The sequence below is a fragment of the Pithys albifrons genome, chromosome 1, assembly GCF_047495875.1.
Source record: "Pithys albifrons albifrons isolate INPA30051 chromosome 1, PitAlb_v1, whole genome shotgun sequence".
NCBI lineage: Eukaryota > Metazoa > Chordata > Aves > Passeriformes > Thamnophilidae > Pithys > Pithys albifrons.
The window spans coordinates 72,890,263-72,916,642 of NC_092458.1; the positions used below are offsets into that span (position 1 = coordinate 72,890,263).

At 39.3% G+C, this 26,380-nt stretch overlaps 1 protein-coding gene across 3 annotated transcripts in view; it reads left to right on the top strand.

Annotated features, from left to right (window-relative positions):
* PDGFD (platelet derived growth factor D) overlaps positions 1-24,916 on the top strand; it is a 146,716-nt gene extending 121,800 nt beyond the window's left edge. For all 3 annotated transcript variants that reach the window (XM_071555078.1, XM_071555087.1, XM_071555095.1), the window contains 2 exons: positions 10,624-10,838; positions 21,360-24,916. In XM_071555078.1, the coding sequence (XP_071411179.1) occupies positions 10,624-10,838; positions 21,360-21,494 (350 nt within the window). In that variant the 3' untranslated portion in view covers positions 21,495-24,916. The remainder of the gene's footprint in view (positions 1-10,623; positions 10,839-21,359) is intronic.
* Positions 24,917-26,380: the final 1,464 nt, after the last annotated feature.

Here is a 26,380-nt window from a genome sequence, read left to right on the forward strand (position 1 = left end):
ATCTCAGGAGTAGGGAATGGCTTTAACAAGTCCTTCAGTTAGAAATGCTTGGTAGCTTTTAAACACAGACACTGTGGATCTCTGAGGAATGTTGATAGGCACTGGGATAACCTTGCAGCAAAGAGAGCAATAGATTATATCATAATTTATTTCAGATACCTATCTGTTTCTGCTTCCAGCCTGGGTTTTATTTTTTTATCTTAAGTTAGAACAACCCTGAGGCAGGTAAGAACAATTTGATATAATCTCTGCCTATCTTTCACAGCATTTTCAGAACATGCCATATAAATGGTATAAATTAATCACTAATAATTTCACTCCTATCCAACTTTCTGCGCATACCAAATTGTGGCACAAAATTGAACTTAAGAAGCAGTGTTTCTGAATACTAATTCTGTTAACAAAGATATGTGATAAATTATATCTAAATGGTATGTTTTCTTAATTTGGAAATTAATAATCCACAAATATAAGTATCAAGGTCAAGCAATTAAGAATACAGTATTTTAGCATAGCTGAAACTGACAGAATCAGGGAATAGATGAAGTGGGAAGACACCTCAAGAATTTGTTTAGTTCAACCCCCCAGCTCAAAGAAAGGTCATCAATAAAAGTTTTCTCATGACCATGTCAAGTCACGTTTTAAATATCTCAAAGAAGGGAGGATGCACAACCTTTCCAGACCACCTTCTGAAGAAAATGAAAAGTAAAAAAAAAAGTTGTTTTCAACATCTGAATAGGTTTTCCTATGTTAAAATTTGAGTCCAGAATCTCATGTCCTTACAAAGTAGACTGTGGCTCCATCTTTTTTGCTCACTTCAGTCATTGCTGGATAAATGGACTGATGCCAACTGTATGAGGTTCAATGAGGCCAAGTGTCAGGTCCTGCCCTTGGGTCTCAACAACTCCAGGCAGCACTTCAGGCTGGGGAAAGAGTGGCTCAAAAGCTGCCTCGCAGAAAAGGACCTGGAGGTGCTGGTCAACAGGCAGCTGAACATGAGCCAGCAGTGTGCCCAGGTGGCCAAGAAGACAAATGTCATCCTGGCCTGTATCTGCAATAGTGTGGCCAGCAGGACCAGGGCAGTGATTATTGCCCTGCACTCAGCAGTTGTGAGGCTGCACCTCGAATCCTGTATTCAGGTTTGGGCCCCTTACAGCAAAAGAGACATTGAGGATCTGGAGTGTGTCCAGAGAAGGGTAACAGAGGTGGGGAAGGGTCTGGAGCACAAGTGTGATGAGTCTAAGGGAGTTGGGGGTGTTTAGCCTGGAGAAAAGGAGGCTTTAAGGTGAGATCTTATCGCTCTCTACACCTGCCTGAAAGGAGGTTGTAGCCAGGTGGGGGTTGGTCACCTCTCACAAGTAACAAGCACAATAGGGCAAGAAGAAATGGCCTCAAGTTTCACCAAGGAAGGTTTAAATTGGAAATTAGGGGAAAAAAGTTCATGGAAAGGGTGGTCAGGCATTGGAATACGCTGCCCAGGGAAGTGGTAGAGTCACCATCCCTGGAAGTGTTCAACAAGTGTGTGGATGTGACTTTTGGGAATATGGTTTAGTGGTGATTGTGGCATTGCTGGGTTTATGGTTGAACTTAAGATGTTGAAGGTCTTTTCCAGCCTTAAGGATTCTATGATTCTATGTATTTGTACACAGAATGTTATACACCTATACAAACTGACCTCTCCCTGGATACTTCTTAAGTACCTTAAAGCTGAAGAGTGTGTGGATTAAATCCAAATATATGATAATCCGCTTAATCTACAAAATCTGATCTCACACCTCTACAATACCGATGGAGTTCTACTGAGTTAAATGCATTTCTTTGTATTTACACTATTGAAGTGAGTTACTGGTATCAGGTATGCCTCGCTAATAACCATTTGAATTTTGAAATTTAATTCTACATATCTTCAGTGAGGTTTGCTGTTAACCACTCCATTAAAAGCTGACTATTAAATCACACGCAGACTGGCAGAAAATTACAGAAAAAAAATAGAGAAGACACATTCACATTTTCGCAATCCTTAAATGAGGGGCCCTGCATAAGCTACGAACTATGGTGTATACCTACATGAAAATATGATAGACATTTCAAATAACCTTGCAGTTGTAAATATACTCAAAAAGGTTTGTTACCAATTGTTGTATTTTACAGACTGAAAGCATGAATATTCAGCCTTAAGGTCATCCTGGACTCCTAAGAAAAAAAAAAACAGGTCATACCAAACAAAGTATTTATTTTAAAATTATTTCTTTTGCATTGCTGCAATATGTTGCTGACTTAAGTGTCATTGTATTTTGTTTATTAAACATATTAAATGACTCTAAAAAAGTACCACCAGCTATTGGCTTATTTAATACTGTTCTTGGCAAGACCATAGGTAGATGTAAAAAAGTCAACAGCCATGCTGTACAATTATGTTGAACTTTTTGGCAAATAGGTGTCTATTTGTTTAGAGAGTCATAAGGGGTATGAAGACATGTTTGAAGAAAGCCTCTTCATCCTAGTGTAAATTTTTGAAAGCATAAATTTACCTGCTTAGTAATATTAGAAGACCTTCTAAGACACACCATTGTAAACAGTTCCAACCATCAATTAAACATTATTTAACTTTTCCCACATGCTTGTTTGCATTTGTCTTTTATTGTTCTGAGTTTTTCCTTCTGAATGAAAAAGGCTTTAATATTAAAAAAGACCACTGTCTGTGAAATGGTTTGTGTACAAATGAAGAAAGAAAGGAAAAAGTACAATATGATTGTTTCTCATCATAGAAGTAAATCCAAATGTTATGAGGATGGTACCTAGAGAACATGGTCATCTTTGGAAAGGAATGAGTTGGTTTGTTTTGTTTTCATATAATAAACCTAGGAAGCAGGAACACTGTAGATAGACACATTTTGGTAATTAAGACTACACATGCCTCTGAGTCATTTTTGTTTTTTGGAAATAGTATGCAAGAAGCCTTTGGCTATGAGTGGAACTTAATCAGGTGGGGCATTTTGCAGTAATATCTATTTGCAATGACAGCTTTACAAGTTAAATAAATATACACTTGCTGGCAGAACACTACTTTCTGGAAAAAGAGTAGTGAGGTGAGACCATAGGTTTTCATGGAATGCTTCTGCTGTCCATTGCCAAATATGTTCCGAAGATCAGGCATGTTTCACCATGTCCTGAACAATAGTTCTTAATTGTTACTACTTACAGTGGTCTAGCAAGAAGTTAAAATTTTAACACAGGAATGTAATTTTTCAGGGGGTTGCAAATAGTGGCCTATAAATTACTGCAAAAGTCCAGGTACTCTTCCTTGACAGGTTCTGGGATGGCTGCCAGCAAGTTTCAGTGCACCAGACAGGGAGTGCAGGCATCACAAGTGCTGAGTGCTTGCTCATTTATGGCAAATATGAATATTCCAAGTACATGGAATACCTTCTCAAATAGCTTCTAATTTAAGGTATTGCCTGTGTTTAAAACCCAGAATACTTCTCCCACCCTTCTTCAGCTGGGAAATCAAGTTGTCTGTTGCATGTAAACTGCACACATTTATTTATTTTGTGATCTAATTTAGATCTACACCCTCTGTGAGAAATAAGACTTTTCCTCATGTGTTATGTGGCATAATTGTCAGTCACTGCAGTGAAAGCTTTTCTTATTAAACCTTTTATTTTAAATGCTAGTGAAACATGTAGTATTTATCACTGGAATAAGCTGCTCAATTCCATTGATTTCAGTGGAGCTGTGTCCATTCGTTTGGTCTGCTTTTGCTACTTGACCCATAGAACAGCTGATAATTGGTTTGCCAGTCCATAATAGACCTCTATATTGTGCACCTGTGGATATAGACCGTTTTGTGCAAGCAGTTATAAGCCCTCTGAAATCCTGATCTCTCATTCCTGTGAAATAAATAGTTGCTGTATTGAGGAGGTTTGTCTTGTGATCTTGTAGTGAATGCAAAGTACATCTTCTCCACAGCTCCCACAAGAAAGGCTTGAATAGTTCCCAAACCTTCCAGGTATATTTAAAAATACCTATTGTGGTATCATTAAGCATGTGAAGTGTAACAAAAACATCAGCAATAGGTGTTGAAGTCTAAAAGCTACAGGGTTTGGTCTACATTTGGTATAGAAAAGAATAATTTCATCAGTGTCAGTGCATTTAGGTGATGTAACAAGTGGAAGATGAAACTGGGAAATAACATTCCATTTGGTATTATCATATACTTTTGAGGATATTACTGTGTCAGTAATCCCAGTTCATTGTTACAGTGTTGAGATGATAGAATCAAAGAATGGTTTGGGTTGGAAGGGACCTTAAAGTTCATCTACTTCCAATGCCCCTGTCATGGGCAGACACACCATCCACCAGAGCAGATTGTTGAAAAACCCTAACCCATCTGGCACTGAACACCTCAAGGGATGTGGCATATACAGTTTCTCTGAGCAATCTGTCCCAGTGTCTCACCACTCTCACAGCAAAGAATTTCTTCCTAATATCTATTCTAAACCTACCCTCTTTCAGTATGAAGCCGTTTCTGCTTGTCCTATCACTACACAGCCTAGTAAAAAGTCCCTCTCGAGCTTATTTGTGTATTTTCCAGCTCAAGTTCAATCACACCATACTTTAGTCAGCTACAACACTGTTCTGAATTTCTTTGCTTGTACACTACCTTTAGTCTGTCTGATACAACCCTGACACACCTTTATGGTAGTGGAGCATGAATGCTACAGAGAAAAGATTCAATACATTCACAGGTCTCTGAGAAATTTTGTTATCTATGGAAGAAATTTTATTGAAAGCCAAGAGTCAGAATTAAAACTGTAGCACAATAACCTGTGTTATGAACTCTAAACCACACATGAAAAGAGATGAGAGTCAAACTATAACTGAGCTCTGGAATCCCATTTGACACATGATACTCCACCCACATTGCAGTTTCATCTCTTGCTGATGCACAAAATATGAACAGGGGCAAGCTAACAAGTACAGTCCCCTGTCATGATTACATCTTTTTAGTTGCCAAAAAGAACACAAGTTAGAAATGTTAGCAGAATTAGCACTTGTTTACATGCTTTTGGGAGGGGGCCCACGGAGGTGTAGATTTCTGCTTGATATCCAGGGGAGGATAGTCAGTGACTGGGAAATCTCTCCACCTGTTCACTGCATAATGTGGGCAAACCACTTTGGTGAGAGCTAGGTATTTCAACATCTTGTCAACTTACAGGTGATTTTTAACATCACCTGTCGTCAACATAGTCTGGTGCTGAGTGTCACGCTGAAATCTGGTTCCACACATCTACATTTCTTTCATACCAGACAAAAAATCAATTTTTTACACTTTATCTGTCCGTATAGATATTGATGTCAATGAGTGATTCCACAAGCTTTTGGATAACTTATCTCAGTGTTTGACTACCCTCATGGTGATTACTTTTTCTTAGAGCTCACTGAAATGTCCCTTGCATCAATTTGAGATTTTTGCATTTTTAATTTTGCTGTGAACATCCAAGAAATGCCTGGCTCCATCATCCTGTAGCCCCTTTTAAATACTAGATATAGTCATTAGAATCCTCTTTAGTATTATTTCCAGGCTAAAGAAGTCTGTTTTCCTCACTGGCTGTTTTGGACCAGCACCATCATGGTCATCCTTCACTGACCTCTTAGTTTGTTCGTGCTTCTGCTGGAGAGAGCTTAAAATGGGACACTACTTCAGATGCGGGTTCACAAGAGCAGAATGAAGAGTAATACCCATCACCCTCAGCCTCCTGTCACATTCTTCCCAATGCAGTTTAGTGTGGAGCCTGCTACTGTAAGGCAAACAGCTGACTCATGTTCAGCCTGCTGTCTAACAGGATGCCAAGGATTTTTTCAGCAAAGCTTCAGCTTAAAGTGTGTGTCTCCAGTCTGGATCAATGGATGCCTTTATCCCTGTCAGGTGCAAGAATTTCCATTTGTCATCACTGAACCTCATGATGTTCTCGCCAGCACATTTCTCCAGCTTTCTGAGATCCTTCTAAAAGGCATTGCTGCAACACTTGGACAGATTTCCCAAATGACATGTTATTGACAAACTTGTTGAATGTTCACATCATTTCATTGCGAAGATAGTTTGTGAAGATATTTAGCAGTATTGACCCCAGTGTTACCTCCTGGGAAACATAGATAGTAGCCAGCCACCAGTTGTACTTGGAATTCTAACCATTTTACTCAAGTCTCTTGGATATTCCACTTGTCTACCGAATTTGTAGTCCACCTATCCCATTACATCTCAATAGTTTAGCTGCAAGGATTCTATAGATCACTGTCAAAAATCAGCAGATGCTCTGCTTTTTTCACCTTGTCCAGCAGGACAGTTGTCTCATCATAACAGACTGTCAGGATGGTCCATGACAGTATTCTTTTGGTAAATCTGTTCTGGGTGTTCCCAGTCACCCTCTTGTCTTTCATCTGCCTGGACATTGCTTCCAAGGAGGATTTACCCCTTAATTTTACTATGGTCTGAGGTTAGGCTGAGTAGTCTGCAACTGATCTAATCCTCCTTGCCTTGCTTGTATTTGGCCTTTGGCATGTGTATATAGAAATACCATGGCAAGGTGGCTACCATCTCTTTACACCTCAGCTCTGCTCTGTGACTGATGCATGAAAAAAGTTTTAGATATGAGAATGTTAGGACCGTGTGTGGATTTGCAACAAATAAAGTATTAAAAGCAATCCCAGCAGATCCCCTTGTCTTCTTAATCAGTGACAGGTTTTCTCCTCAGTCTTTAAGACCTCCCTTTTTCTGAATAAAACATGGCATTAGCTGCAGTCTCTCATTTCAGTGCTTGCCTCTGACTAAGATCAATATTTCCAGGTAAACACATGCCATAGAGAATGGTTTTAAGCATAGCATTTAAGGGAAGGAGGAGGCAAACACTGGACCCCAAGTATCCAGCTTTATGCTCCAATGCGTCTCTTTATGCCTGCCTTACCTTTAAGTTGAATCTCTGATGCAGACATTCTGTAATAATACTTGGAAGTTATTTGTATTCACTCTAAAGAACCTTTTAGTTCTAGTTTTAAATTAAGGACTCCAGTGGTTTCAGTCCTTGATAAGTAAAGCAGCTGGATTTCACACCAGTCACACCAAGACTCGCTTACATTTTAGTCACAGCAGTTAAGTGACGCATGAAACTGACTGTACTGTAAAATTTCATTGTTGTATGGATGAGGAAATGGACTGGGTCCAAGCAGTAAAACAATCCCAAGACAGGAAAAATGCATATTGAAGCTTTTAGCAGAGAGAGTTCTTCAGATAAAATGTGTTCTTTTGTTAGGGGGCAATAAATCATGATCTAAAGTTAATTAGGCAATGGGAACTGTTCTTGTGTGTCAGCATGATGCTACCAGAGTACAGTATATGTTGATCACAGAGAACATTGCATGCTTACCTTACCCCATCAAGCACTGGAGTTCTGTAGAGCAGAGTGAAAAAGAGTGTAACACTGCTTACCTCCAAATGAATTTTAATAGAGAATGGCTTGTGTATATCTTCAACTGTTTATTTAGGCTTTTCTTCTCTGCTTGAAGTTATTTATTTTCATGTTTTTGACATCACTAAAATAAGACCTTTCTGTTATTATATTTGGTCATTTTAACCTGGACTCTGATAGGTATGGCAACGTCCAGAGAATTCATATCTTAACTGATAACTCTGGGCCTTGGCAGTCCCAAAAACTGATGATAAGTCAGGATGAGAATGTCTTGAGTAGCTAAAAAAGAGAATACATTGTTATTGAATTGGAAGTTTGCACTGAAAATTTTCTCACAGGTTTTTCAAATATAGAAAAAATACACTAAATAAATGGTATGTTGGTACTGCTTCATTTTAGAATTCATGAAGAATATACCTAGAGAAAGTTTTGAGCCCTCAATGAAAACTGCTTATTCCTTCATACTGCATAGAGAAAGAAAATTTGATAATCATCTGATTGTTCCCTCCTATACTTCAAGTAAATCAACAGCCCTCCACAGTCCTGACCCAGCTACAGCCTAAGAGACCCTGCAAAGACTTTCAAAAGTCATCAAAACTAGGCATTTGAAGGCAGTGAAGAAAATTTTTCCTCTAGTGAAATCCCTTTGCCAGGTCAACGTTTGCCATTTAAATTGAACAGTTAAGTATGGAGTCTAATAGTGTAACACGGTGATGGGTGTAGTATGCTCTCTGCAGGAAAGCCCTGCCACGCAGGGCTGTTATGCATCAGTGCTTTCCCTCTTTGCCAGTCTCATTACAAGGACTCATTTCTGTTTTGATACCACAGCAGTGCTAGTAGGTATTAGCTCAATGCATGAAGAAGGAGTGTTGAGCCTGAGGGGAAATGTCATCTGTCATAGAGTAAATTTTGTTCAGTCCCCCAACTGGCTTCTCCTGGACACAGATGTTGGTTCATGTGAGCTGGATCTGAGCCCTCTTTACTGACCAGTTTGTTACTGGAAGCCTTGTTTCCTATGTTACCTCAGCTTAATTAAGTCTGTATTAAGCCTTTGAGCATTTTATTCTAACTCCATCAGCACCATTAGCAAATCCCATCATAGTCCATGGCCAGCCTGTCCCAATAGCAGCCTGTTCATGTTAGTATCCATCCCCCTGGATTGCTGTAGCGTTTGAGTGTGGATGATCCAGTCTTTCACATCAAGAAATCTCATTAAACAGGAAGACAGAAAATTTTCAGCCCTCTTCTTCCTTTGGTAGATTTTTCCTTCACATCCATTGGCTGAAATGAATAGTAGTCAGATAGTGTTTTGCTTTACTAGTTTGCAAAGCTGGTGGCAAAGGTCCTGATGAGAATGTTTAGAGGGGTGGGAAACACTTCTCTGTGAAGAGAATTGTCCTGAAAGCCTGCAGTGAGAAGGCGTGGCTTTGGAGAATGACAATGGAGAAGAAAATGCCATCTGTTAAAACAAAGAAATCAATATTCCCTGAACTTGTAAGTCCCGGCTAAGGACATTCACAGTGTACTTTTCTCCCAGTGCATACCACCAGCCCCATTGATTTTGTGCTTACATGAGGAGGATGATCTATACCTCTTTTGGGGAGATGCTAGCTTTCTGGAGAGAACCACTGAGATTTCACGGTGACACGTATCACAGTTGCTATAAAATTGCAATTTATCTGCTGAATTCCCTTTGACTGAGGTAACACTTTGCCAGGAAAGTGAATCTGCTATGATTTTCTATAATAGCACTCCTGACATTTATGTACCCTTGCCTCTTGCATATCTGTCTTGTGAATATCTCCAGGTCAGAATGTAAAGGTGCATAATATTTACAAATCACAGCTTTTTCCACAATTTACTTCATGATGTTGATAAGGACTGAGTCACAGAAGGTATGAAGTGTCTTTTTTGTAAGTTTTCACATATTTTTATTGAAGCACAAGCATAAGTGCTCTCAGAACCAGAGATGATGTTGACCCATTAAACATGTCCATGAAAATCTGATATGTTCACAAACACTACACTGTTATCTCAGTTCTCATTTGAGACATTCCTATTTTCCTGTTGATGTTTCTGTTAGCAAATACTGTTTGGAGCTGAACTCAAGTTCCCATGACCTCCAGTCCAGAATGAATTATTGAGCTTTTGAACACTTAATTGGTGTACAAAATCCTAAGGAAAGAAGAAAGCAGATAGGGAAGGAAAAGAAATCAAAAAACTTCTATAGAAATAGAACTCATTAAATTTGTTGCTTCTGCCTGTGTTACAACTGTAGAAATGTATTTACAGAAGGGTATTTTTGTTTTGTTTTAGCTTTACAAGGAAAAGCTAGAAGCATCACTTAAAGTCACAGCTGATAGTCTATAAGTTATTTTTATGTCTAGCTTTACAACTTGTTTACATGACAGATCTCATAGAGATACCAGGCATTTAAACATCAACCAACTACTGGCATTCAATGAACCTCATTAGTTTTAATTGTATTTATTTGTTTGTCTATTATAGTAACATTTACCAGCTGAAATTAATATTGGTTAGATTGGTTTCTTCATCTAAAAATGAGTTATCTAGACTCCATCCATAAACAATACAGACAGGCAACTTGAGAAAGCAAGTCATGCAGCCTCTCCTCAATGGTCTTGTGAGGAAGGGATGAATTACTGCCCAAAAGCATTTCTTTGCATACCACAGGAAGGGTCTTGTTTAAAGTGTTTGCTTGTGTATGTCTGCAGTTAGGCAAAAGAAGTTATGCTCATAGTAACAAAATAGCTCTTACCATCTAAGTAAGCCAGGTATAAAGAGAGGAGGGAAGAGAGTAGCAGAGGTGGAATCTCTGGTCTGGTATCCAGTGGATCAGTGACAAAGCAAAGAAAATTACTAGTCTTGAGCCTTCAGGGCAATATTTTACTGCAAGTCTTCCCTTCGTCTTTTTAGTTGTTGTGAGCTCTGCTGTGGGAATCAGTGGGAGCAGGATGACAGCCTGGATGACCATCTGTAATAATTTAAAATTGGTAGATTCATGTTTATCTGTTCAGAAACCACTGCTATTCTTCACATATTTTTCAACTTTGTGTTGTTGACTGCCTGGGAAGCAGTATAAACCAGACAAATGTCCCATTCAAACCTCACTAATGAAACTTCTTTTGCATTGCAGTTGACCTGGATAGGTTGAATGATGATGTGAAACGTTACAGCTGTACTCCGAGAAACTACTCTGTCAATTTAAGGGAGGAACTGAAGCTGACAAATGTAGTTTTCTTCCCCCGCTGCCTTCTTGTCCAGCGCTGTGGAGGAAACTGTGGCTGTGGGACTCCAAACTGGAAATCCTGCATGTGCATGTCAGGGAAAACAGTGAAAAAATATCATGAGGTATTTTCATTCTTTCTTTGTTACTTCTTTTGGGTATTTATTTCTTCCATGGATTCTGAAGTCTTTTCTCTGAGCTATGTGGTCTGCCTGTTAATTGACTATTATGTTAGTATTGATCCATGCAATATCATATTTTATTATCATTATTCTATATCATGTTATCGTGACATGCTTATATTGATTATCATATTGGATCTGCAGCGCAAAAAATCAATGGCCAACAGTCACTGATGCAGTGAAGTTTCATAGGCAAAGATGCCGTCATTTGAAAGACACCAGAGTATTTGAGTGAATACCTTCTGTGGTTGCGACTCTCCCTGAGATGAAGGATCTGCTTAGGCTTCCAGACAAGTTCAGTTAGCCTTAAAGTGGAAACTAGATCAAAATAACAGCATCTCTGTTTCTGTCCATGGAAGATACCAGCTTGGTACTTCATGGAGCAGGATTTGTACCTTCTACTGCAATAAGGCATATTGAGAGACACACGCACACAGAGTCAACATGCAGGAAGACCTGATTTTGAATGTTTAATATTGATATCTTTAATGCCACAGCATCATCCCAATGATTTGTATTTGGAAGTGGTGAATGAGCAGAGTGGAAGGAGGTTATGTATGTGTGAGAAAAGGATGTTAACAGGTGTTTATGGATAAGATAATTTAGAAGAACTTTGAGAGAACTTCTGCCACCTCTGACTGGATACTACCACAGCATCCTAGTGAACTTTGTTGCAAGAATGAGGCTTATGTTGGATTGATTTTTCTGATTGAAGGACTGATACAAAGTGAACATATATACCTCTGAAAATACTCTTTTTAGTAATACAGACATGTTCCTTGAGACATTTGTCTGCACTTAGTCTTACTCTAAACTTATGCCCATTTGGAAATTACAATTAAGTTACTTTTAAACTCTCTTCTCTTCCAGATTTATTACCTGTAGGAAGCAGCTGAATCATTCATCTTAGCTTTTTGCCCACTCAGCAGTTTTTTAGAAGGCAATTTTTTTGCATAGGAATAATGTCCATTATATTTATTTTTAATCTGTTCAGAACACAGAGACGGAAAACACAAGGAAAGAACATTTTATATTCTTGCCTCTAAATCAGTATTTTCAGATCAAGACATTAACAATGTTCACTAAAGTGAACATATCTAGGAAAGTTACTTGGCAGTAGCCTTTCAAATGTTTGAAAGAAGGGTAGCTGCATGCCATGCTGACTTGATTTCTGACACATATCTCTTGTTAAGAACCTGATTTACCACTTGGCTTAAGTCCCAAGTGAAAATAAACTCTACGGAGTTAATCTTTGATGTGATGTGGACAGATAATATAAAGCATTATCTTGGAAGACCCAGGGCTGCAATAGGAGAGGGTCATTGAAGGTCAGACCTTTGACACACTGTGAGAAATGTGGTTACTATTTTCTAAGGTAAGAGATGTTTTCTCACAATTAACTGAAGAATACAGCATACCCCACATCACCTAGGACTGGAGAATAATTAGTATTGTCTCTAATTTTAAACAAGATGCAGAGGATGACCCTGGTAATTGTAGAACAAAAAGTCTTATCTCAATAGTAGTAAAGTTAATTGGAAAAAAATTAATATGTATAAAACACCTAGATGACTATCAGCTGATAAAATGAACTGAAAATGCCTTATATATCAATAAATATTTACACAGCTCCACAATATAGTGCAAGAATGCTAAAAGGCCTGGAACCTCCTTCAGACAGCAAACAGTCAACTAAACAAGATCAGACATAGATTAGAAGCTGGTTAAGAGCAAAGAGGTGGAAGAGAAGTGCAATTTTCTAAACAGGAAAGGGTTATCTGAGGTGCTCCCAGCACACAGTGTTATTGTGATCAGTCTGGAGGGAAGTGAACAGAGTGATGGCAAAAATGACAGCTAGCACAGGAGATAACATAATTTAACAGCAGAGAAGGCTGAGAGGAATTACAGAAGTCCTATGTAAATACTTGTAAATGCAAGGTAGAAAAGCAAGCAAGCATTAGGATGAATGGTCTAAATTATCTATTCATATAATACTGTGTGTGTGAGGGAAGGAGGGAGAAATTAAGTTAGGATGAAGGTTGAGTACTGAATCACTAAGAGCTACAGGAAAACAGCTGTTTAGTGCAGTGATAGGAAAAAAACAAGTGACAGTCTTCTACAGGAGTGGAGATGAAGGGGTAATATCACAGCAAATATCGTGGCCTGAATAAATTGGTAGAGTATTTATACTGTGCTTTAACCATTGCTGCTTATAATGATACAGGCAGGACTAGAAAATTTGTATAGAATCAGTAAACATACATCAAGAGAAATACAAGGAAGATAGAGAAAAAATACATTTGTGAGGAAAATGGCTCAATAGTTTTGGATAATTTCATTTAGAAAAAAAAACTCAGAACAAGAGAAGACACAGCAAAAGATAGAAAATAGTGAATACTAGCTAAAGGAAAATCAGGTCTTCCTAAATATCCTTTTCCTTAAGAAAAGAACGAGAGAGAGATTGAAAGGGAACAAATTTAAAATTTAAAAAAGAAACTGTATTTTTTCACAGTAAATCTGTATGGATTTTCAATGCTTAAATGTGAGTCGTGCATAATTCAGAAGGTTTCTGAAAGAACTAGAAGTAAACTATAAACTAATGAATCCTGAGTTACACCAGCATCAGAATTTAAGCCAACTGTTGACAGTAGCTAGAAAAAAATGCCGATTATAAAAATGGTATGAAACATTTTTTTTATCAGGTATTTGGAAGAAGCTGGTGACACACCAGAATATCACACTATCCAGGTATTGCTCAAAACCAGGATGTCATGACTTATGACCACACCAAATTAATCACTAAATTCAGGAAATTCAACATTCACACTAATACACGACTGCTAATTTATTTCACTGCTCCTTTCTTCTCTGAAAACTGTATGAATTCAAGGCAGTGTTTCAGCTTTAACATTAAGTGGCCTTTGTAAGTTTAAATTTAAACTTTATCCCTTAGGGATGAATTAACAGCTCATTGGGCAGAAATTTAGCCAAGTGTCTCCCATTAATACGAGTGGAAGTCATGCAGAAAAATTCATGTATGACATACTCAAGTTATGTCCATTAATTTTAGTCCAAAATATTTTCCACTCTATTATTATTATTAGCCATGCACAGTTAATCAGTTTTATTCTTTTTCTCCTTTGACACTTAACTCTAATTTTACTTAAATACCTGATGCCAAAGGCACTGAGGAGGGACCTCTCAGCATGCCAGTTTTGGAACTGTGGAGCCAGTTTACTCTCTTAAAAGCCAATTTGAAACCCGCTAACCTTAACCAAAGAGACTTTCATTGCATAACAATGGACAGAGTTTCAGACTTTATGAAATCCCTAGAACTGTTAATTTGGTTAGAAAGCGCTGCCTTCTGCTGCAGGAGAACATAAACCCGTAGACAACAGAAGGAAGTAGTAGGTAGTGGAGCAAAGAAGGTGTCTGTAGTAGCTGAAACAGAGTCCTGCAGTCCCCAGACTGCTCCTCTTGCCAGGCTGATTTTCCCTAACTGCTCTTCTGGAGCTTCATCTACTGCTCAAGAGCTGTTTGTCCTGCACATGGATATATTTGTCCTCAAAAATAAAAATATGTCTAGAGATCACTTAATGGCTGGAGAGCAGCCAGGCAGAAAGGGACCTTGGGGTACTAATTGACAGGAAGCTCAACATGAGCCAACAGTGTGCCCAGGTGGCCAAGAAGGCCAATAGGATTCTGTATCAAAAATAGCGTGGCCAGCAGGACCAGGGAAGTGATCCTTCCCCTGTACTCTGCATTGGTGAGGCCACACCTTGAGTACTGTGTTCAGTTCTGGGCCCCTCAGTTCAGAAAGGATATTGAGGTGCTGGAGCGAGTCCAGAGAAGAGCAACAAGGCTGGTGAAGGGACTGGAGCATAGGTCCTATGGGGAGAGGCTGAGGGAGCTGGGGTTGTTTAGCCTGGTGAAGAGGAGGCTCAGAGGTGACCTCATCACTGTCTAGAACTACCTGAAGGGAAGTTCTAGCCAGGTGGGGGCTGGTCTCTTCTCCCAGGCACTCAGCAATAGGACAAGGGGGCACGGGCTCAAGCTCTGCCAGGGGAAATTTAAGTTGGATATCAGAAAAAAATTCTTTCCAGAGAGAGTAATCGGGCATTGGAATGGGCTGCCCGGAGAGGTGGTGGATTCACCATCCCTAGAGATTTTTAAACGCAGATTGGACGTGGCGCTGGGTGCCATGATCTAGTAAATGGACTAGAGTTGGAGCAAGGGTTGGACTCAATGATCTTGGAGGTCTTTTCCAACCCAATCGATTCTATGATTCTATGATTTCTGAGATACCCACTATTTCTGGGTGAGAAAGACAGGCAGGCAAATTTTCCAGAAGGCATGGGCTCCTTTTCAGCTTTGTAGCCCATGCTGGAGTAGCTGCATGCCAGCAGCTGTGAGGACCCTAAAATCCAGAGTGTTTGTTGAGAGAGAGGCTTCTAGTCCAGAGAGATTCCAAAGTTATAATCTCCTTATGATCTTAATGTTTTTTAGTTCTCCCTTAGTTTCTATTCAAAGCCTCACACTGTACTCATCAATGAGCACTCCCTCCCAGCCTACTCTCTCAGGACTAATAGCTGTCACATGTAGCCTTTAATTTCCCCAAGCTAAGAGTGCTGCTCCAGTTCCCTGAACAGAATGTACAGCTCTTTTCTATCATGTATGATTGTAAGAAGTGATGCAATATCAGGGAAAATGAGAACATGAGTATGCTGCAGTAAGGGGTAGCTTTTTCTTTATTGCCCTGGGAAATGTTAATCATGAGATCTCAAGTCTTTTTCATAGCCTGGAAGTTTGCCATGACTTTACCAAAATACTCAGCAGTTTCCAGAAATAAATGGGTTCATAACTTGGGTGAACAGATAGTTTTATCAGTGGGGTTTTTTGGGGGGATGTTCGGGGGTTTGGGGACATATTTTTGCAGGAGTCCTGTGATGCTCTGTGGTTTTCCATGGCTTCTGGGTTTGTTTGAGACCAGATAAATTGTGCTGGACAAATACTCATGACTTACCACATAGTGTCACAGACCATTCAAACCAAACAGGCCAAGTCCTGGCAGTGTCTGAAAATGTCTCCCAGGCACAGTCTGCCATATGTGATACTGTTGCAGGGCTCTGTGCAATGGAAAGACAAAGCAATACATGGAAATGGATGAAGCACACCCTAATCAAATACTCAGATCTACTGCTGTCTAACTTGCTAAAGGGGACCTGAAATGAAAGTATGTTTTCCATTGCAATGCATTTCTCTGGAAGTGCCTGAAGCTGCTTTTTAAAGAGAGGCAGGCTCTAAACCTGGACATCCCTCAGTGCAGAGGAGGTGTGAGGGAACAGACCAGAACTCAGTTCAGCTGCAGCTGCAGCTGTGCTATCCTGCCAGCATGCATATACCTCAGAGAAACAAGAAATCGTTTTCCCTATCTCATTGCTGTAACTGATGAGATGTGAAATGAGTTTCCGTAGGGAATAAATGCTCTTAAGGTAGCAACCAGAATTTGTCAGAGTGTATAAACCTCCACAAACACAGTGCTGAGCAACACAGCTAAAAGGCATATAAGGAAAAAGGCAAAACAGTGAAAGCTGATTGTATCTTTCACCTGCTTATTTTTCTCTCCTGTAAATACTGATGTGTTTTTCACTGCCTGTAAGGTGTTTCTTCCCTAACCCATGCACCCCACCCATTTTTGAAGAATTATGCCTCCATTCAAGTTTTATCTTTACTGAAGCTTGTCTAGTGCCTTCACAGAACATACATTTAATTAATTCTCAGGGACAAGGTTTAGATTAGTGTTAGGGTGGCAATTTCATAACCTTTCATTGCCCTAAGAGATGTAGCAGGCATCCCAGAGTGCACAATACTGTATCTTGACATAAGTTTCTGGGATACAGAAACAGCTTAACTGAGCCCAACAATGTTAAGAGAAAACAAGACAGAAGGAATATTATAGTGGAGAAAAGAACAGGGGAGCAGGAGAGAAAATAAAAAAGTTACATGGAACTTCAGTAATATGGAAGAATTGCTGCAGTGGAGTTGAGAAATGTAACCAATACCATTTGCTTTTGTAGGGGCCTTTTTTCTTTTTTTCTTCCCCTTTATTTTTTCAGACAAACGAGAAGCAAATCTTAAGGAGGCACTGGAGAGAGCAGACAACAATTCTCACCCTGTCCTTACATAGGGAAACATAAGATAACTGGTCAAAAATGATTCAAATGCTGCTGACACAACAAAGGGAATTTGCTAAGGGATTAAAAAGAGCTAGAATCATCAAAGCAGTGTGCAGGGAGTATGGTTTTATTGTTGTGTGTCCTAAAGTTGGTAGTACATGTATAAAGGAGATAAAAGGTTGTTATGATAATAAAGGCACAGAATTAACCTGACAAAAGAGTCAATTCATAGAATATTATACAAGAGGCAGCAATGGGATTTATTTGGAATGCAAATATGAGGAACCAGAATGAGTCAGAAATGACTGCTAGGTCATGGTGTAAGCAGAGAGAGGACAGAAGTGCAGTGGAAGAAAAAGAGGTTCATTTTTTACTAGGTAAAAATGAAAGTTCTTGGGTTGACATTTGGAAGATTAGCAAGTGAGACATCCTCTAATACATGTCAGGACAGAGAGTCAATTTGTGAAGGAGGAACACCTATATCTGGTCAGTGATGAAACAACAGCTGGAGCATAATGCACACATAATTCCTGACAAGATCACCTAAAGTGAGGGTCTTGTTGATGTCACGTGTCAAAAACATCATAGCTTTAATGACTGCTTCAGATGCCTGACTTTTAAGCCAATTGATTTTTTCCCCATGTTTGTTGTATTAAAACCAAGTGTTTCATATTCATACAAGTAAAAAAATAGAAGCAATAATCCCATATACATTTAATAATCTCTCATTTTGCATGCTACCACTGATCAGCAAGCCAACTCTTTTTCTTCTCCCTGGCACCCTGTAATTATCTCTGGTAAGAAAGAATACATCTTTGGGTCTGGGTCATTGTTTTAGGCTGTGTTCCTACTAAAGGCCCTTATGCTAGATTATGAACCACATTCCCATAATGCTTGGTTTCTTATACTCAGAGCACAGCTAAACTTTGTGTGACCTTTGTATTAGATAACTTTCCAAAATTGCAGAGTAAGACTTTTTTATGTCTATCAGAACTTGAATCTGTGATGAATGTTTTGCACTTTTGATGCTTCCTCTTTCATGAATCTCAGACAAATATAATTTGGTTTGCATGCCAGAATGATGGTATTTTTAGATGTGCAGAAGGAGATTAGATAATGCTGCATAGCAAAATTTTGAAATAAGTTCTGCAAAGTACAAATTTCACTATCTAAAATAGCATCCAGAGTTTTTCACCGTCTTCTGTCACTAGAATATAGAACTAATTAGGTATTTGGTAAGTTATAGTCATGTTATTGAATAACAGTGGTATTCTTAAGCTAATCAGAAAGAATAAAAACCTGAATTTTGCATAAAACTTAATATATCTGTTGGCATCTAAATTACTGGTCAAGAATTTTAAAAAGAGTAATATTATTGTTCCTAGTAAGAAAATGATGTTAAGTAAAATATAACTATAAGGAACTGGATATACCCTCTTTTTAAGTTAGCTGGGTTTCCTAACATTCTTTGCTTTTGAATAAAACAGAAATCAGCCATCATGGACTGTCATGGCTAACTGTTGCCTGACTTCAAAGATCAGTGATACCTGGCTAAGACCATAAGAGAATGCTGGTGGGATGGTTCACCTCATCTGGCTCCTGCCATCTAAAGCTGTGAGTCCGAGCTTTGGGCTCCTTTTGTAGTTACCAAAGATAGTCCCACCAGAGGTGGGTGTTTCAGGTGAATCCTTCTCTGCAGTCGCTGCTTTGTTGTGGCTTTTACTGGAGATGTGCCAGGTATGGGTCAGGGTAAATAGTTTATCTCCAGATGGGTCCTTTTCCTGGTAGTCATTGCCACTCTGCTCTCCTCAGCCTCTGATCTTGAAGTATTTTTACAGACCTGCTAAAATGTTAGGGCTTCTCAGTGCTGACCTGCACTCCACAGGACTCTGGAGAGTACCCTGCTGCCCCCAGAGCATGACCCAAATTGGTACTGTACACCTGGAAAGACAGTCCTCAAACAGACTGGAAACCCCACAGTGCTTCAGAGGGCTGTCCAGTTGATGAGTCAGCCTGACTTCAACAAGGATGCCCGAATTCCACTCAAAGTTTTTCTGGCTTAAGCTTCCAGATCCTGGGTTTTGTGATGGGTTTGCTCTCTCATTTGAAAAGGCTTTCAGAAGCTGGCATCCAAATTCAATATATGATCAATGAGCAAGATTGCTGGCAAGGAAACACATGTAAGCATTTTATTTATATTTCCTCACCAACACCCCCAAGGGAAGTCATGCAGTTTCTACAGTCATCTAACCTTGAAACTTCTCAGATACTCAGACACATCTACAAAGTAAAATGCCATCCTGCATATCGGTGTGCTCTTATGGACATTTCTCCACTAAAAAAAAATTCCCCGTTCCCCCTTTTTTGTATTACCTATAAACACCAAAACCACCTCAGAAGATAAATTCTCTGTCTTGATTTTATTTAATTCTTTTAATTATTTAATAATTTACTCAGTGTTTGATGAGAGGGATATGGCTGTAGTTATATGCTCTTTGTGAGACAATCTGAAGAGCTGAGGCACTGAAATTTGATGAGTAGTGACAAACATTGATCCTTACATTTTCCTGCAGCTACTGATCCCATCTAAAAAGGAACAATAAAATGTCCTGAACAGAATTTCTTTGAACTGTTTTAATTAATTCAGCAGTTCCTCACCTTTAAGGACCTGACCATATGATGAATGAGCAGCATTTTCAGAGTAAAGGGTTTTCTTTCATCTACTGTGATCACCAAAAATGGCCTTTACTTCTAGATTCTTTTCAATTGCCTTGTATTTAGCTGAAAATAAAACTATTAGGTGGAAGTGAGATGTGGAGCTTTGAACTTCAGTTCTGTGATCAGCTGTTAAAGCAGTTCTGCAGAGCGATCTGGACAGGCTGGATTGATGGGCTGAGGCCAACTGTATGAGGTTCAGTAAGGCCAAGTGCCAGGTCCTGCCCTTGAGTCACAACAACTCCAGGCAGCACTTCAGGCTGGGGAAAGAGTGGCTCAGAAGCTGCCTCATAGAAAAGGACCTGGAGGTGCTGGTCAACAGGCGGCTGAACATGAGCCAACAGTGTGCCCAGGTGGCCAAGAAGGCAAATGTCATCCTGGCCTGTATCAGCAATAGTGTGGCCAGCAGGACCAGGGCAGTAATTGTCCCTCTGTACTCGGCACTGGTGAGGCTGCAACTCCAACCCTGTGTTCAGTTTTGGGCCACTCACTGCAAGAAAGACATTGAGGTGCTGGAGCATGTCTAGAGAAGGGCAATGGAGCTGGGGTCTGGAGCACAAGTCTGATGAGGAGCAGCTAATGGAGCTGAGGTTATTTAGCTGGAGAAAAGGAGGTTCAGGGGGGACCTTATTGCTGTCTACAACTACCTGAAAGGAGGTTGCAGTGAGCTGGGGGTCTGTCTCTTTTTCCACAGCAACAAGTGATAGGACAAGAGGAAATTATCTCAAGTTGTACCAGGGGAGGTTTAGATTGGATATCAGGGAAAATTTCTTCACTGCATTGAAACACTGCATTTGTCATGCATTGAAACAAGCTGTCCAGGGAAGTGGTGGAGTCACCATCCCTGGAAGTGTTCAAAAAGTGTGTGGATGTGGCATTAGAGGACCCAAATTATTGGTTGACTTGGCGGTGCTGAGTTAATGATTGGACCCAATGATCTCAGTGGTCTCTTCCAACCTAAATGATTCTATGATTTCAGCTGTGTTCAATCTCTGCTTTCCTGTCTGGTGAAGTGACTGACAGTTCATTTTCTTATCAGCAAAGTCCATATACTGTGCTCATACTTCTTAATGAAAAACACAGGGAAAGTCCCCAAGCTGTCAGATAGTCTATTAACTTAAATACAGTCCACATCTTTGCTCTCAGCCCATTGCATGCTTTCATTTGCTCTCAGCTGGAAAAATCAGATCAGCTACCTATGATCTTGCAAAGAACCAGTCATCTGCATTTGTCAGATTTTGCTGAGCTTCTTTAAATAAAGAATTTTGTCATCGGTTCAGTGTCAGCATCTCTACTTGATTTTAAAAGATTTTTTTCTGGATGTAGTTAGGAGACTGCATGATATAAAGATACTTGATGTAGAAAATAATCCAGTCTGTCAAAGCTCCAGGACAAACAGTACAGAAGGATGTCAAAGAGTGCAAAGAAAAAGCTGGAATTAAAACAAAAGTGTGTCCAAATTAATGCTTGTCAGGGCCATTAAGGGTTGTTGGTGCCCTCAGCGCCCCAACGCTCTCATCCTCAGATCTCCAAAATTGTTTTCTAATCAATGCATTTTGGTTGATCCTCCCAGGTACTGAAATTCATCCCTGAGGCTGGCCATACCAGAAGAAAAGGCAGAATCAGGAACAACATGGCCTTAGTAGACATACAGCTGGATCACCATGAGCGCTGTGATTGTATCTGCAGTTCAAGACCACCTCGATAGAAAAAGAAAAATCAAAACAAGATAAAAAGAGAGAGGAAGAAAGAAAAGGAAAAAACAAGACACACTAATTGCATCTCACCGGACGTTTACTTTTAAGCAGGATTGCTCTGAGGACCTTTACTCACTAATAATTTGAAATTTGCTACTAGCCTGCCTTTGCAATTAGCAAAAATGATTGCTGTGTTTCAGCATAGCTGTGCTGATTAGTGCCATGGCAACTCAACAGGTATATCATAGATTTATGTATCAGCATCCAAGAATACAAGATTATAGTTGTCTGTCACTAAATTCTGAGGGTTGAGATTTTAAAAGCTCAATTGCAGTCTTCTTAGGCGCACAATGCCCACTGAAACTAACCACCAGGTGCATAGGTATTTGTGGTAGCTGGTAGTGAAATATCTTTGTGGGTTTTTTCTCACTCACCAGTTCCTACACTCAAATTCTGCTTCCATTTCTACCTCCTCAGCTCTCCTGATGGTCAATAGGATTTTGTGGGTATAAATGAAGGAGAATTTGAGCCTGAATGAGTGCAAAATGATTTGCCCCTCTCTCAGATGGAACTTCCCAGCATTCTGGTCTATTACAATGAGATAGAATGCAGAAAATCCATCACTACATGAAATAACCCACCAGTAAAGTCAAATGTCACTGTTTGTACTTGAGCAAATCATGTCTTGAAATTAGTAGATGCTTTGCATAAGCCAGGACACTGATGGTGGTAGGGGAATGTGGAGGCTGGTACTTTTGCAGTGGTGACTCCATGGGAGCCATTGCCCAGGTGCTTCTGCAAGAGGGGTCTCCACCCTGTCCCCAGGTGAGTTTCTGTGGGCTGAGACTGATTCTGGTCACTATCTACCTGGTCTGGACTCCTGCCCCTTGCCCACAGTGGCCCACAGTTGCCCAGGAGAAGCCTCCTCTACACAAAAAGGGAGAGACAGCCCTCCACTTGTATCCTCACAGCAGTTCAAGGATTGCAATGTTTTCTCATGGGGGAGATGAAGATAGGGCACTGGTTTGTTGAAAATATTGATTTGTTTTGCAGTTGTGTTACTGGGAATCAAAACTGTGTTTGAGATTTAATTATCATTATTTGGTTTGGGGTTTGTTTGTTTGTTTGTTTGTTTGTTTTAAATATGGATTATATATGGATTACATAACATTGTCATATATGCATGAATATTAGTTATCTGGGGTCAGTTGTCTCATTCCAACTCTGTGTATTGCCATGGTTAAACTGTAGACAATTAATTTCTTTTTGATTGCATTTTTCTGAAATATATTAACTCATTAAGCAATGTCTGTCTGTCATGGAAAATGTGCATCATTTATTATCTTCCAGAAGAATATTATTAAACAGCACCTCATAATAAAATTAGCACTTTAAAAGCTGCAGCATAACTTCCTATGGCTTTTATGAATATTATGAAAGTGCTCTAGCTGCAAAAGAAAAAAAAAATCTTTCCAAACTAGCTTTTAAACACTGCTCCAAAAGTGCAAAAATACAGACAGATTTAAGTCTGGTGAAGAATTGGGAGTTTTGATTGTGAATGTAACAGAGAATAGGGTGGCACATTTAGCGGCTGAGATTTTGTATTTAATAGTAGATGTAGTCTGCATCAAATCATCTTGTCTGTGTTGCCTCTTGTCTTCTGTCTCTCTGAAAGAGTGAAGTAGTTTGACAATAGTTTTGTTATAATTAGTGGAAACTGGCATGTGCTAAAAAATAATATAATATAAGGACTTCAAACCAGTATTTTTTAGCACTCTCCAGGCTTGTTATAAAAGCGCCCTAATGTTCTGATTTGCTCTTTTCCTCAGCTCAAGTATTTTGTAAGTGCTTTTTTATAATTTTATCAAAACTTTGCTGAAATTTCCCTTAAAAATGTTGTGTTACTTTCCTTCCTTACTTCTAACGTTTCAGATTCAAAAAGTGTGGAGGGTTTGTTATTTATATTATTTTTCCTCTCTGGCTCCCAGATGTCTATTTAAAAATGCTCCTGAATGCTTACTTGGGAAGTGATTCATCATTTTTCAAAGCAATTGACATTAAAAGAACAGTCCTGTAACCAAAGATTACCAGCTTCAGTTTGTAGTTCAGGACTATTTAAGGAAATCTCATTCTTTTCCTGTCTCTAACTTAATAACAAGATTGACCCAGTCCTTCCATAATTTTTAGCTGTTTGGAAGAAATTTGCATGCAAGACCTCAGCGTTACCAATTGTTTTTGAGGTGATGCACTCCAAAATATATCCTTGACTGAATTATGCCTAAGCTCTCTGACTTCCCAGGTAGCATTGGTTGTAGGAAACATCAGTTTCACAAGACTTTGTGTTCTGAGTGGTCCTATAATTCCCACCCCCTGGGGAAAGTTGTGCAGCAGGCGTCTCCCACCCACCTCTGCCTGCTCACCCAGTCCCACGCAAACAGCCATGGATTGCAAGGGATACTTATGCTTCCTAATCTGGATTATCCAGCCTCATCTGGGAGCCTGAGTTACCCCTACAGGCAACTGGAAGAGGCTTTCTCGTAGTGTGCCTTAGTCCCCAGGTTGAAATCACCCAGTGTGGAGATTTTCTGTCTTCGTTTTGACTATATGGAAAAATTAAAAATCTGATTGGACATCTGAGATACACAAATGTAGATATTATGAGTACTCCTTTTAAAGTCTGAACAGGTCATAGTTCAGCTGAGTTAGATGAAGGCACAAGTGGATGCCAAGGTCCAGCAAAAAATCCAGATACAAAAGAAAAAAATCCTCCTGCTTAATAATTGGTTTAATTTAATAGGTATAGGCTAAGCTTGTTGCAAAATTTAAAGTATTACTCCTGGGAAACTTAATAATGAATGGAACCAATCACTTCTTCAAACTACCATACTAACAGCATTCTCCCAGCCAGTGCAGGAGAGTCAAGCATGGGCTCTGTGTTGTAGTGTGGGGATGATAACATACATGTGAACTAAGAAAAAATTCCCAAAACCATAACCCTGACTTTCAGTAGCCCTGGTGAAACCAAATACCAGCAAATTTTTTCCTTGTTATTTATTAGCAGAAATTGCAGAGGTGTTTCGCCATACTTTTTTCCCCTCTTTTGTCTATGTAATAATTGTTATGTTGTTTAAATACTATTTTAGCTTAAAGAGCAAAGCTATTAAAAAGCCTAATCTGTTTCAGTTTTATTGGTGGAATTGGAAGCCTCCAAATAAATATTTTTTCCAAAGGCAATTCAGAAATAGTCCTAATTTCAAACCACTCATTAGCTTTTTATTTACTATATTCTTCTGGGATAGAGTCTACTTTCTCAAGTGCAATCCATGTATATTTTTTTGTTATCTCAGTTAAATGCAGCTTTCCTACCAGTACTTTTTACTTTATGCAGTATGTAATGTGTCTTATCTTGATGAAAAAATAAATACTGCTTTTGAAAGAAGATACTCTGAGTGGTTATTCATAATTCAGATGATCAAAACCTGTGATTTACTGAAAGACATGTCTACAACATGACACCATCCATACTCACAAGGTCTCCTTTTGAATTTTAGCAGTCATTCCCAGGAGCATCAGGGAAGGACCAAAGTGCAGTTTTGGGATAATTGAGTTTGAGCCCCTGAGCTGGCAGAGCAGACAGCTTCCTTGTGAAGCAGCAGCAGTGTGACAGCAGCACAACATTTCTTACAGCTGGATTAGGGTGCACACCCATATTTGATGCTAATCTCAGTCCCTGTGGGCTTGGCTTGGCTCAGGAGAGATGTCCTCACCCATTTTACTATAGCTGCTTCTTCCTGGCAAAGGAAGCTGTTGCAGAAGAACTGCATCTCACCTGAGCAAGGGCAGAGCTAAGCATCTAATATGTGCAGGGCAGCTGAAAAAACCTAAAACCTCACAAAGTGGGCAAGTTGGAGCTGTGATTGTGAGTGTGGGCATTTCCCTCAGCTTTGCCAGAAGCAGGTTTTGCGGTGTTGCATCTGGAACATAACTTCCATAGCTTTGCCAACTAATTTTCAATTAAGGTTCTTGTGCTACACTTAAGCTTTCGTAGGCCAACTTAATTCTTCACTAGTTAGATCCTCTGTCTGATAAGGGATATAAAGATAGCATATAGAAACTGAGGATCCAGCTTTGTAGCCTGTCCTTATGCATGAATACCTTTTTCCTGTATGGTAATGCCACCAACCTAAAATAGTCAGCCATTCAGCATATTTATCCCCTGTGATTTGGTCCTTGTTACTCAAGAAAAAAATAAGATATATATATTCTCTTTTTTAAGGTAGTCAGAACTCACATTTTCTAATGCAGCAGTGCATCTCTTCAGCTGTAAAAGTATATGGTTCCCAAGGTCATTCAGGAACTCACCATTATTTTTTTCTAAAAATAATGGGGGTTTTAAACATTCATCTTCCTAGTTTTGAAGAAGACAGAATCTTCCTCTTGCTGATTTTAAGATCTGCAACAGCTGTAAAAATACTTTCCTGCAAACTCACTGAAGATTTCCCTTGCTCTTGTCTGAAGTGCATTGCCCATACACACTGTTGAAATGTCTATTCAACAGATGTCCAATTTGTACTTATTCTCCCAGGGACTCCAGTGCAGCAGCTAATGCAAATGTAGAAATTAGTATTCCATTCTCTCATTATAGGAACTTTATTGACAGTCTTGGTCAAATATGCTGAAATACATAAAATTCATAGTTTATTTGGTCATTCATTGATGAACCGTGAAAATCTGCTTAAAATGTTTAAAGTATGAATTCAATTTTGCACTTCTTTTCAAAGAACTATTGAATGGCTTGGGTTGGAAGGGACCCTAAAGATCATCTAGTTCCAAATGCTTCTAGAAATGGAATTTTCATGAATAGTAGGAGAGAAAAATTCTAGCTTTAGTCTCTCTT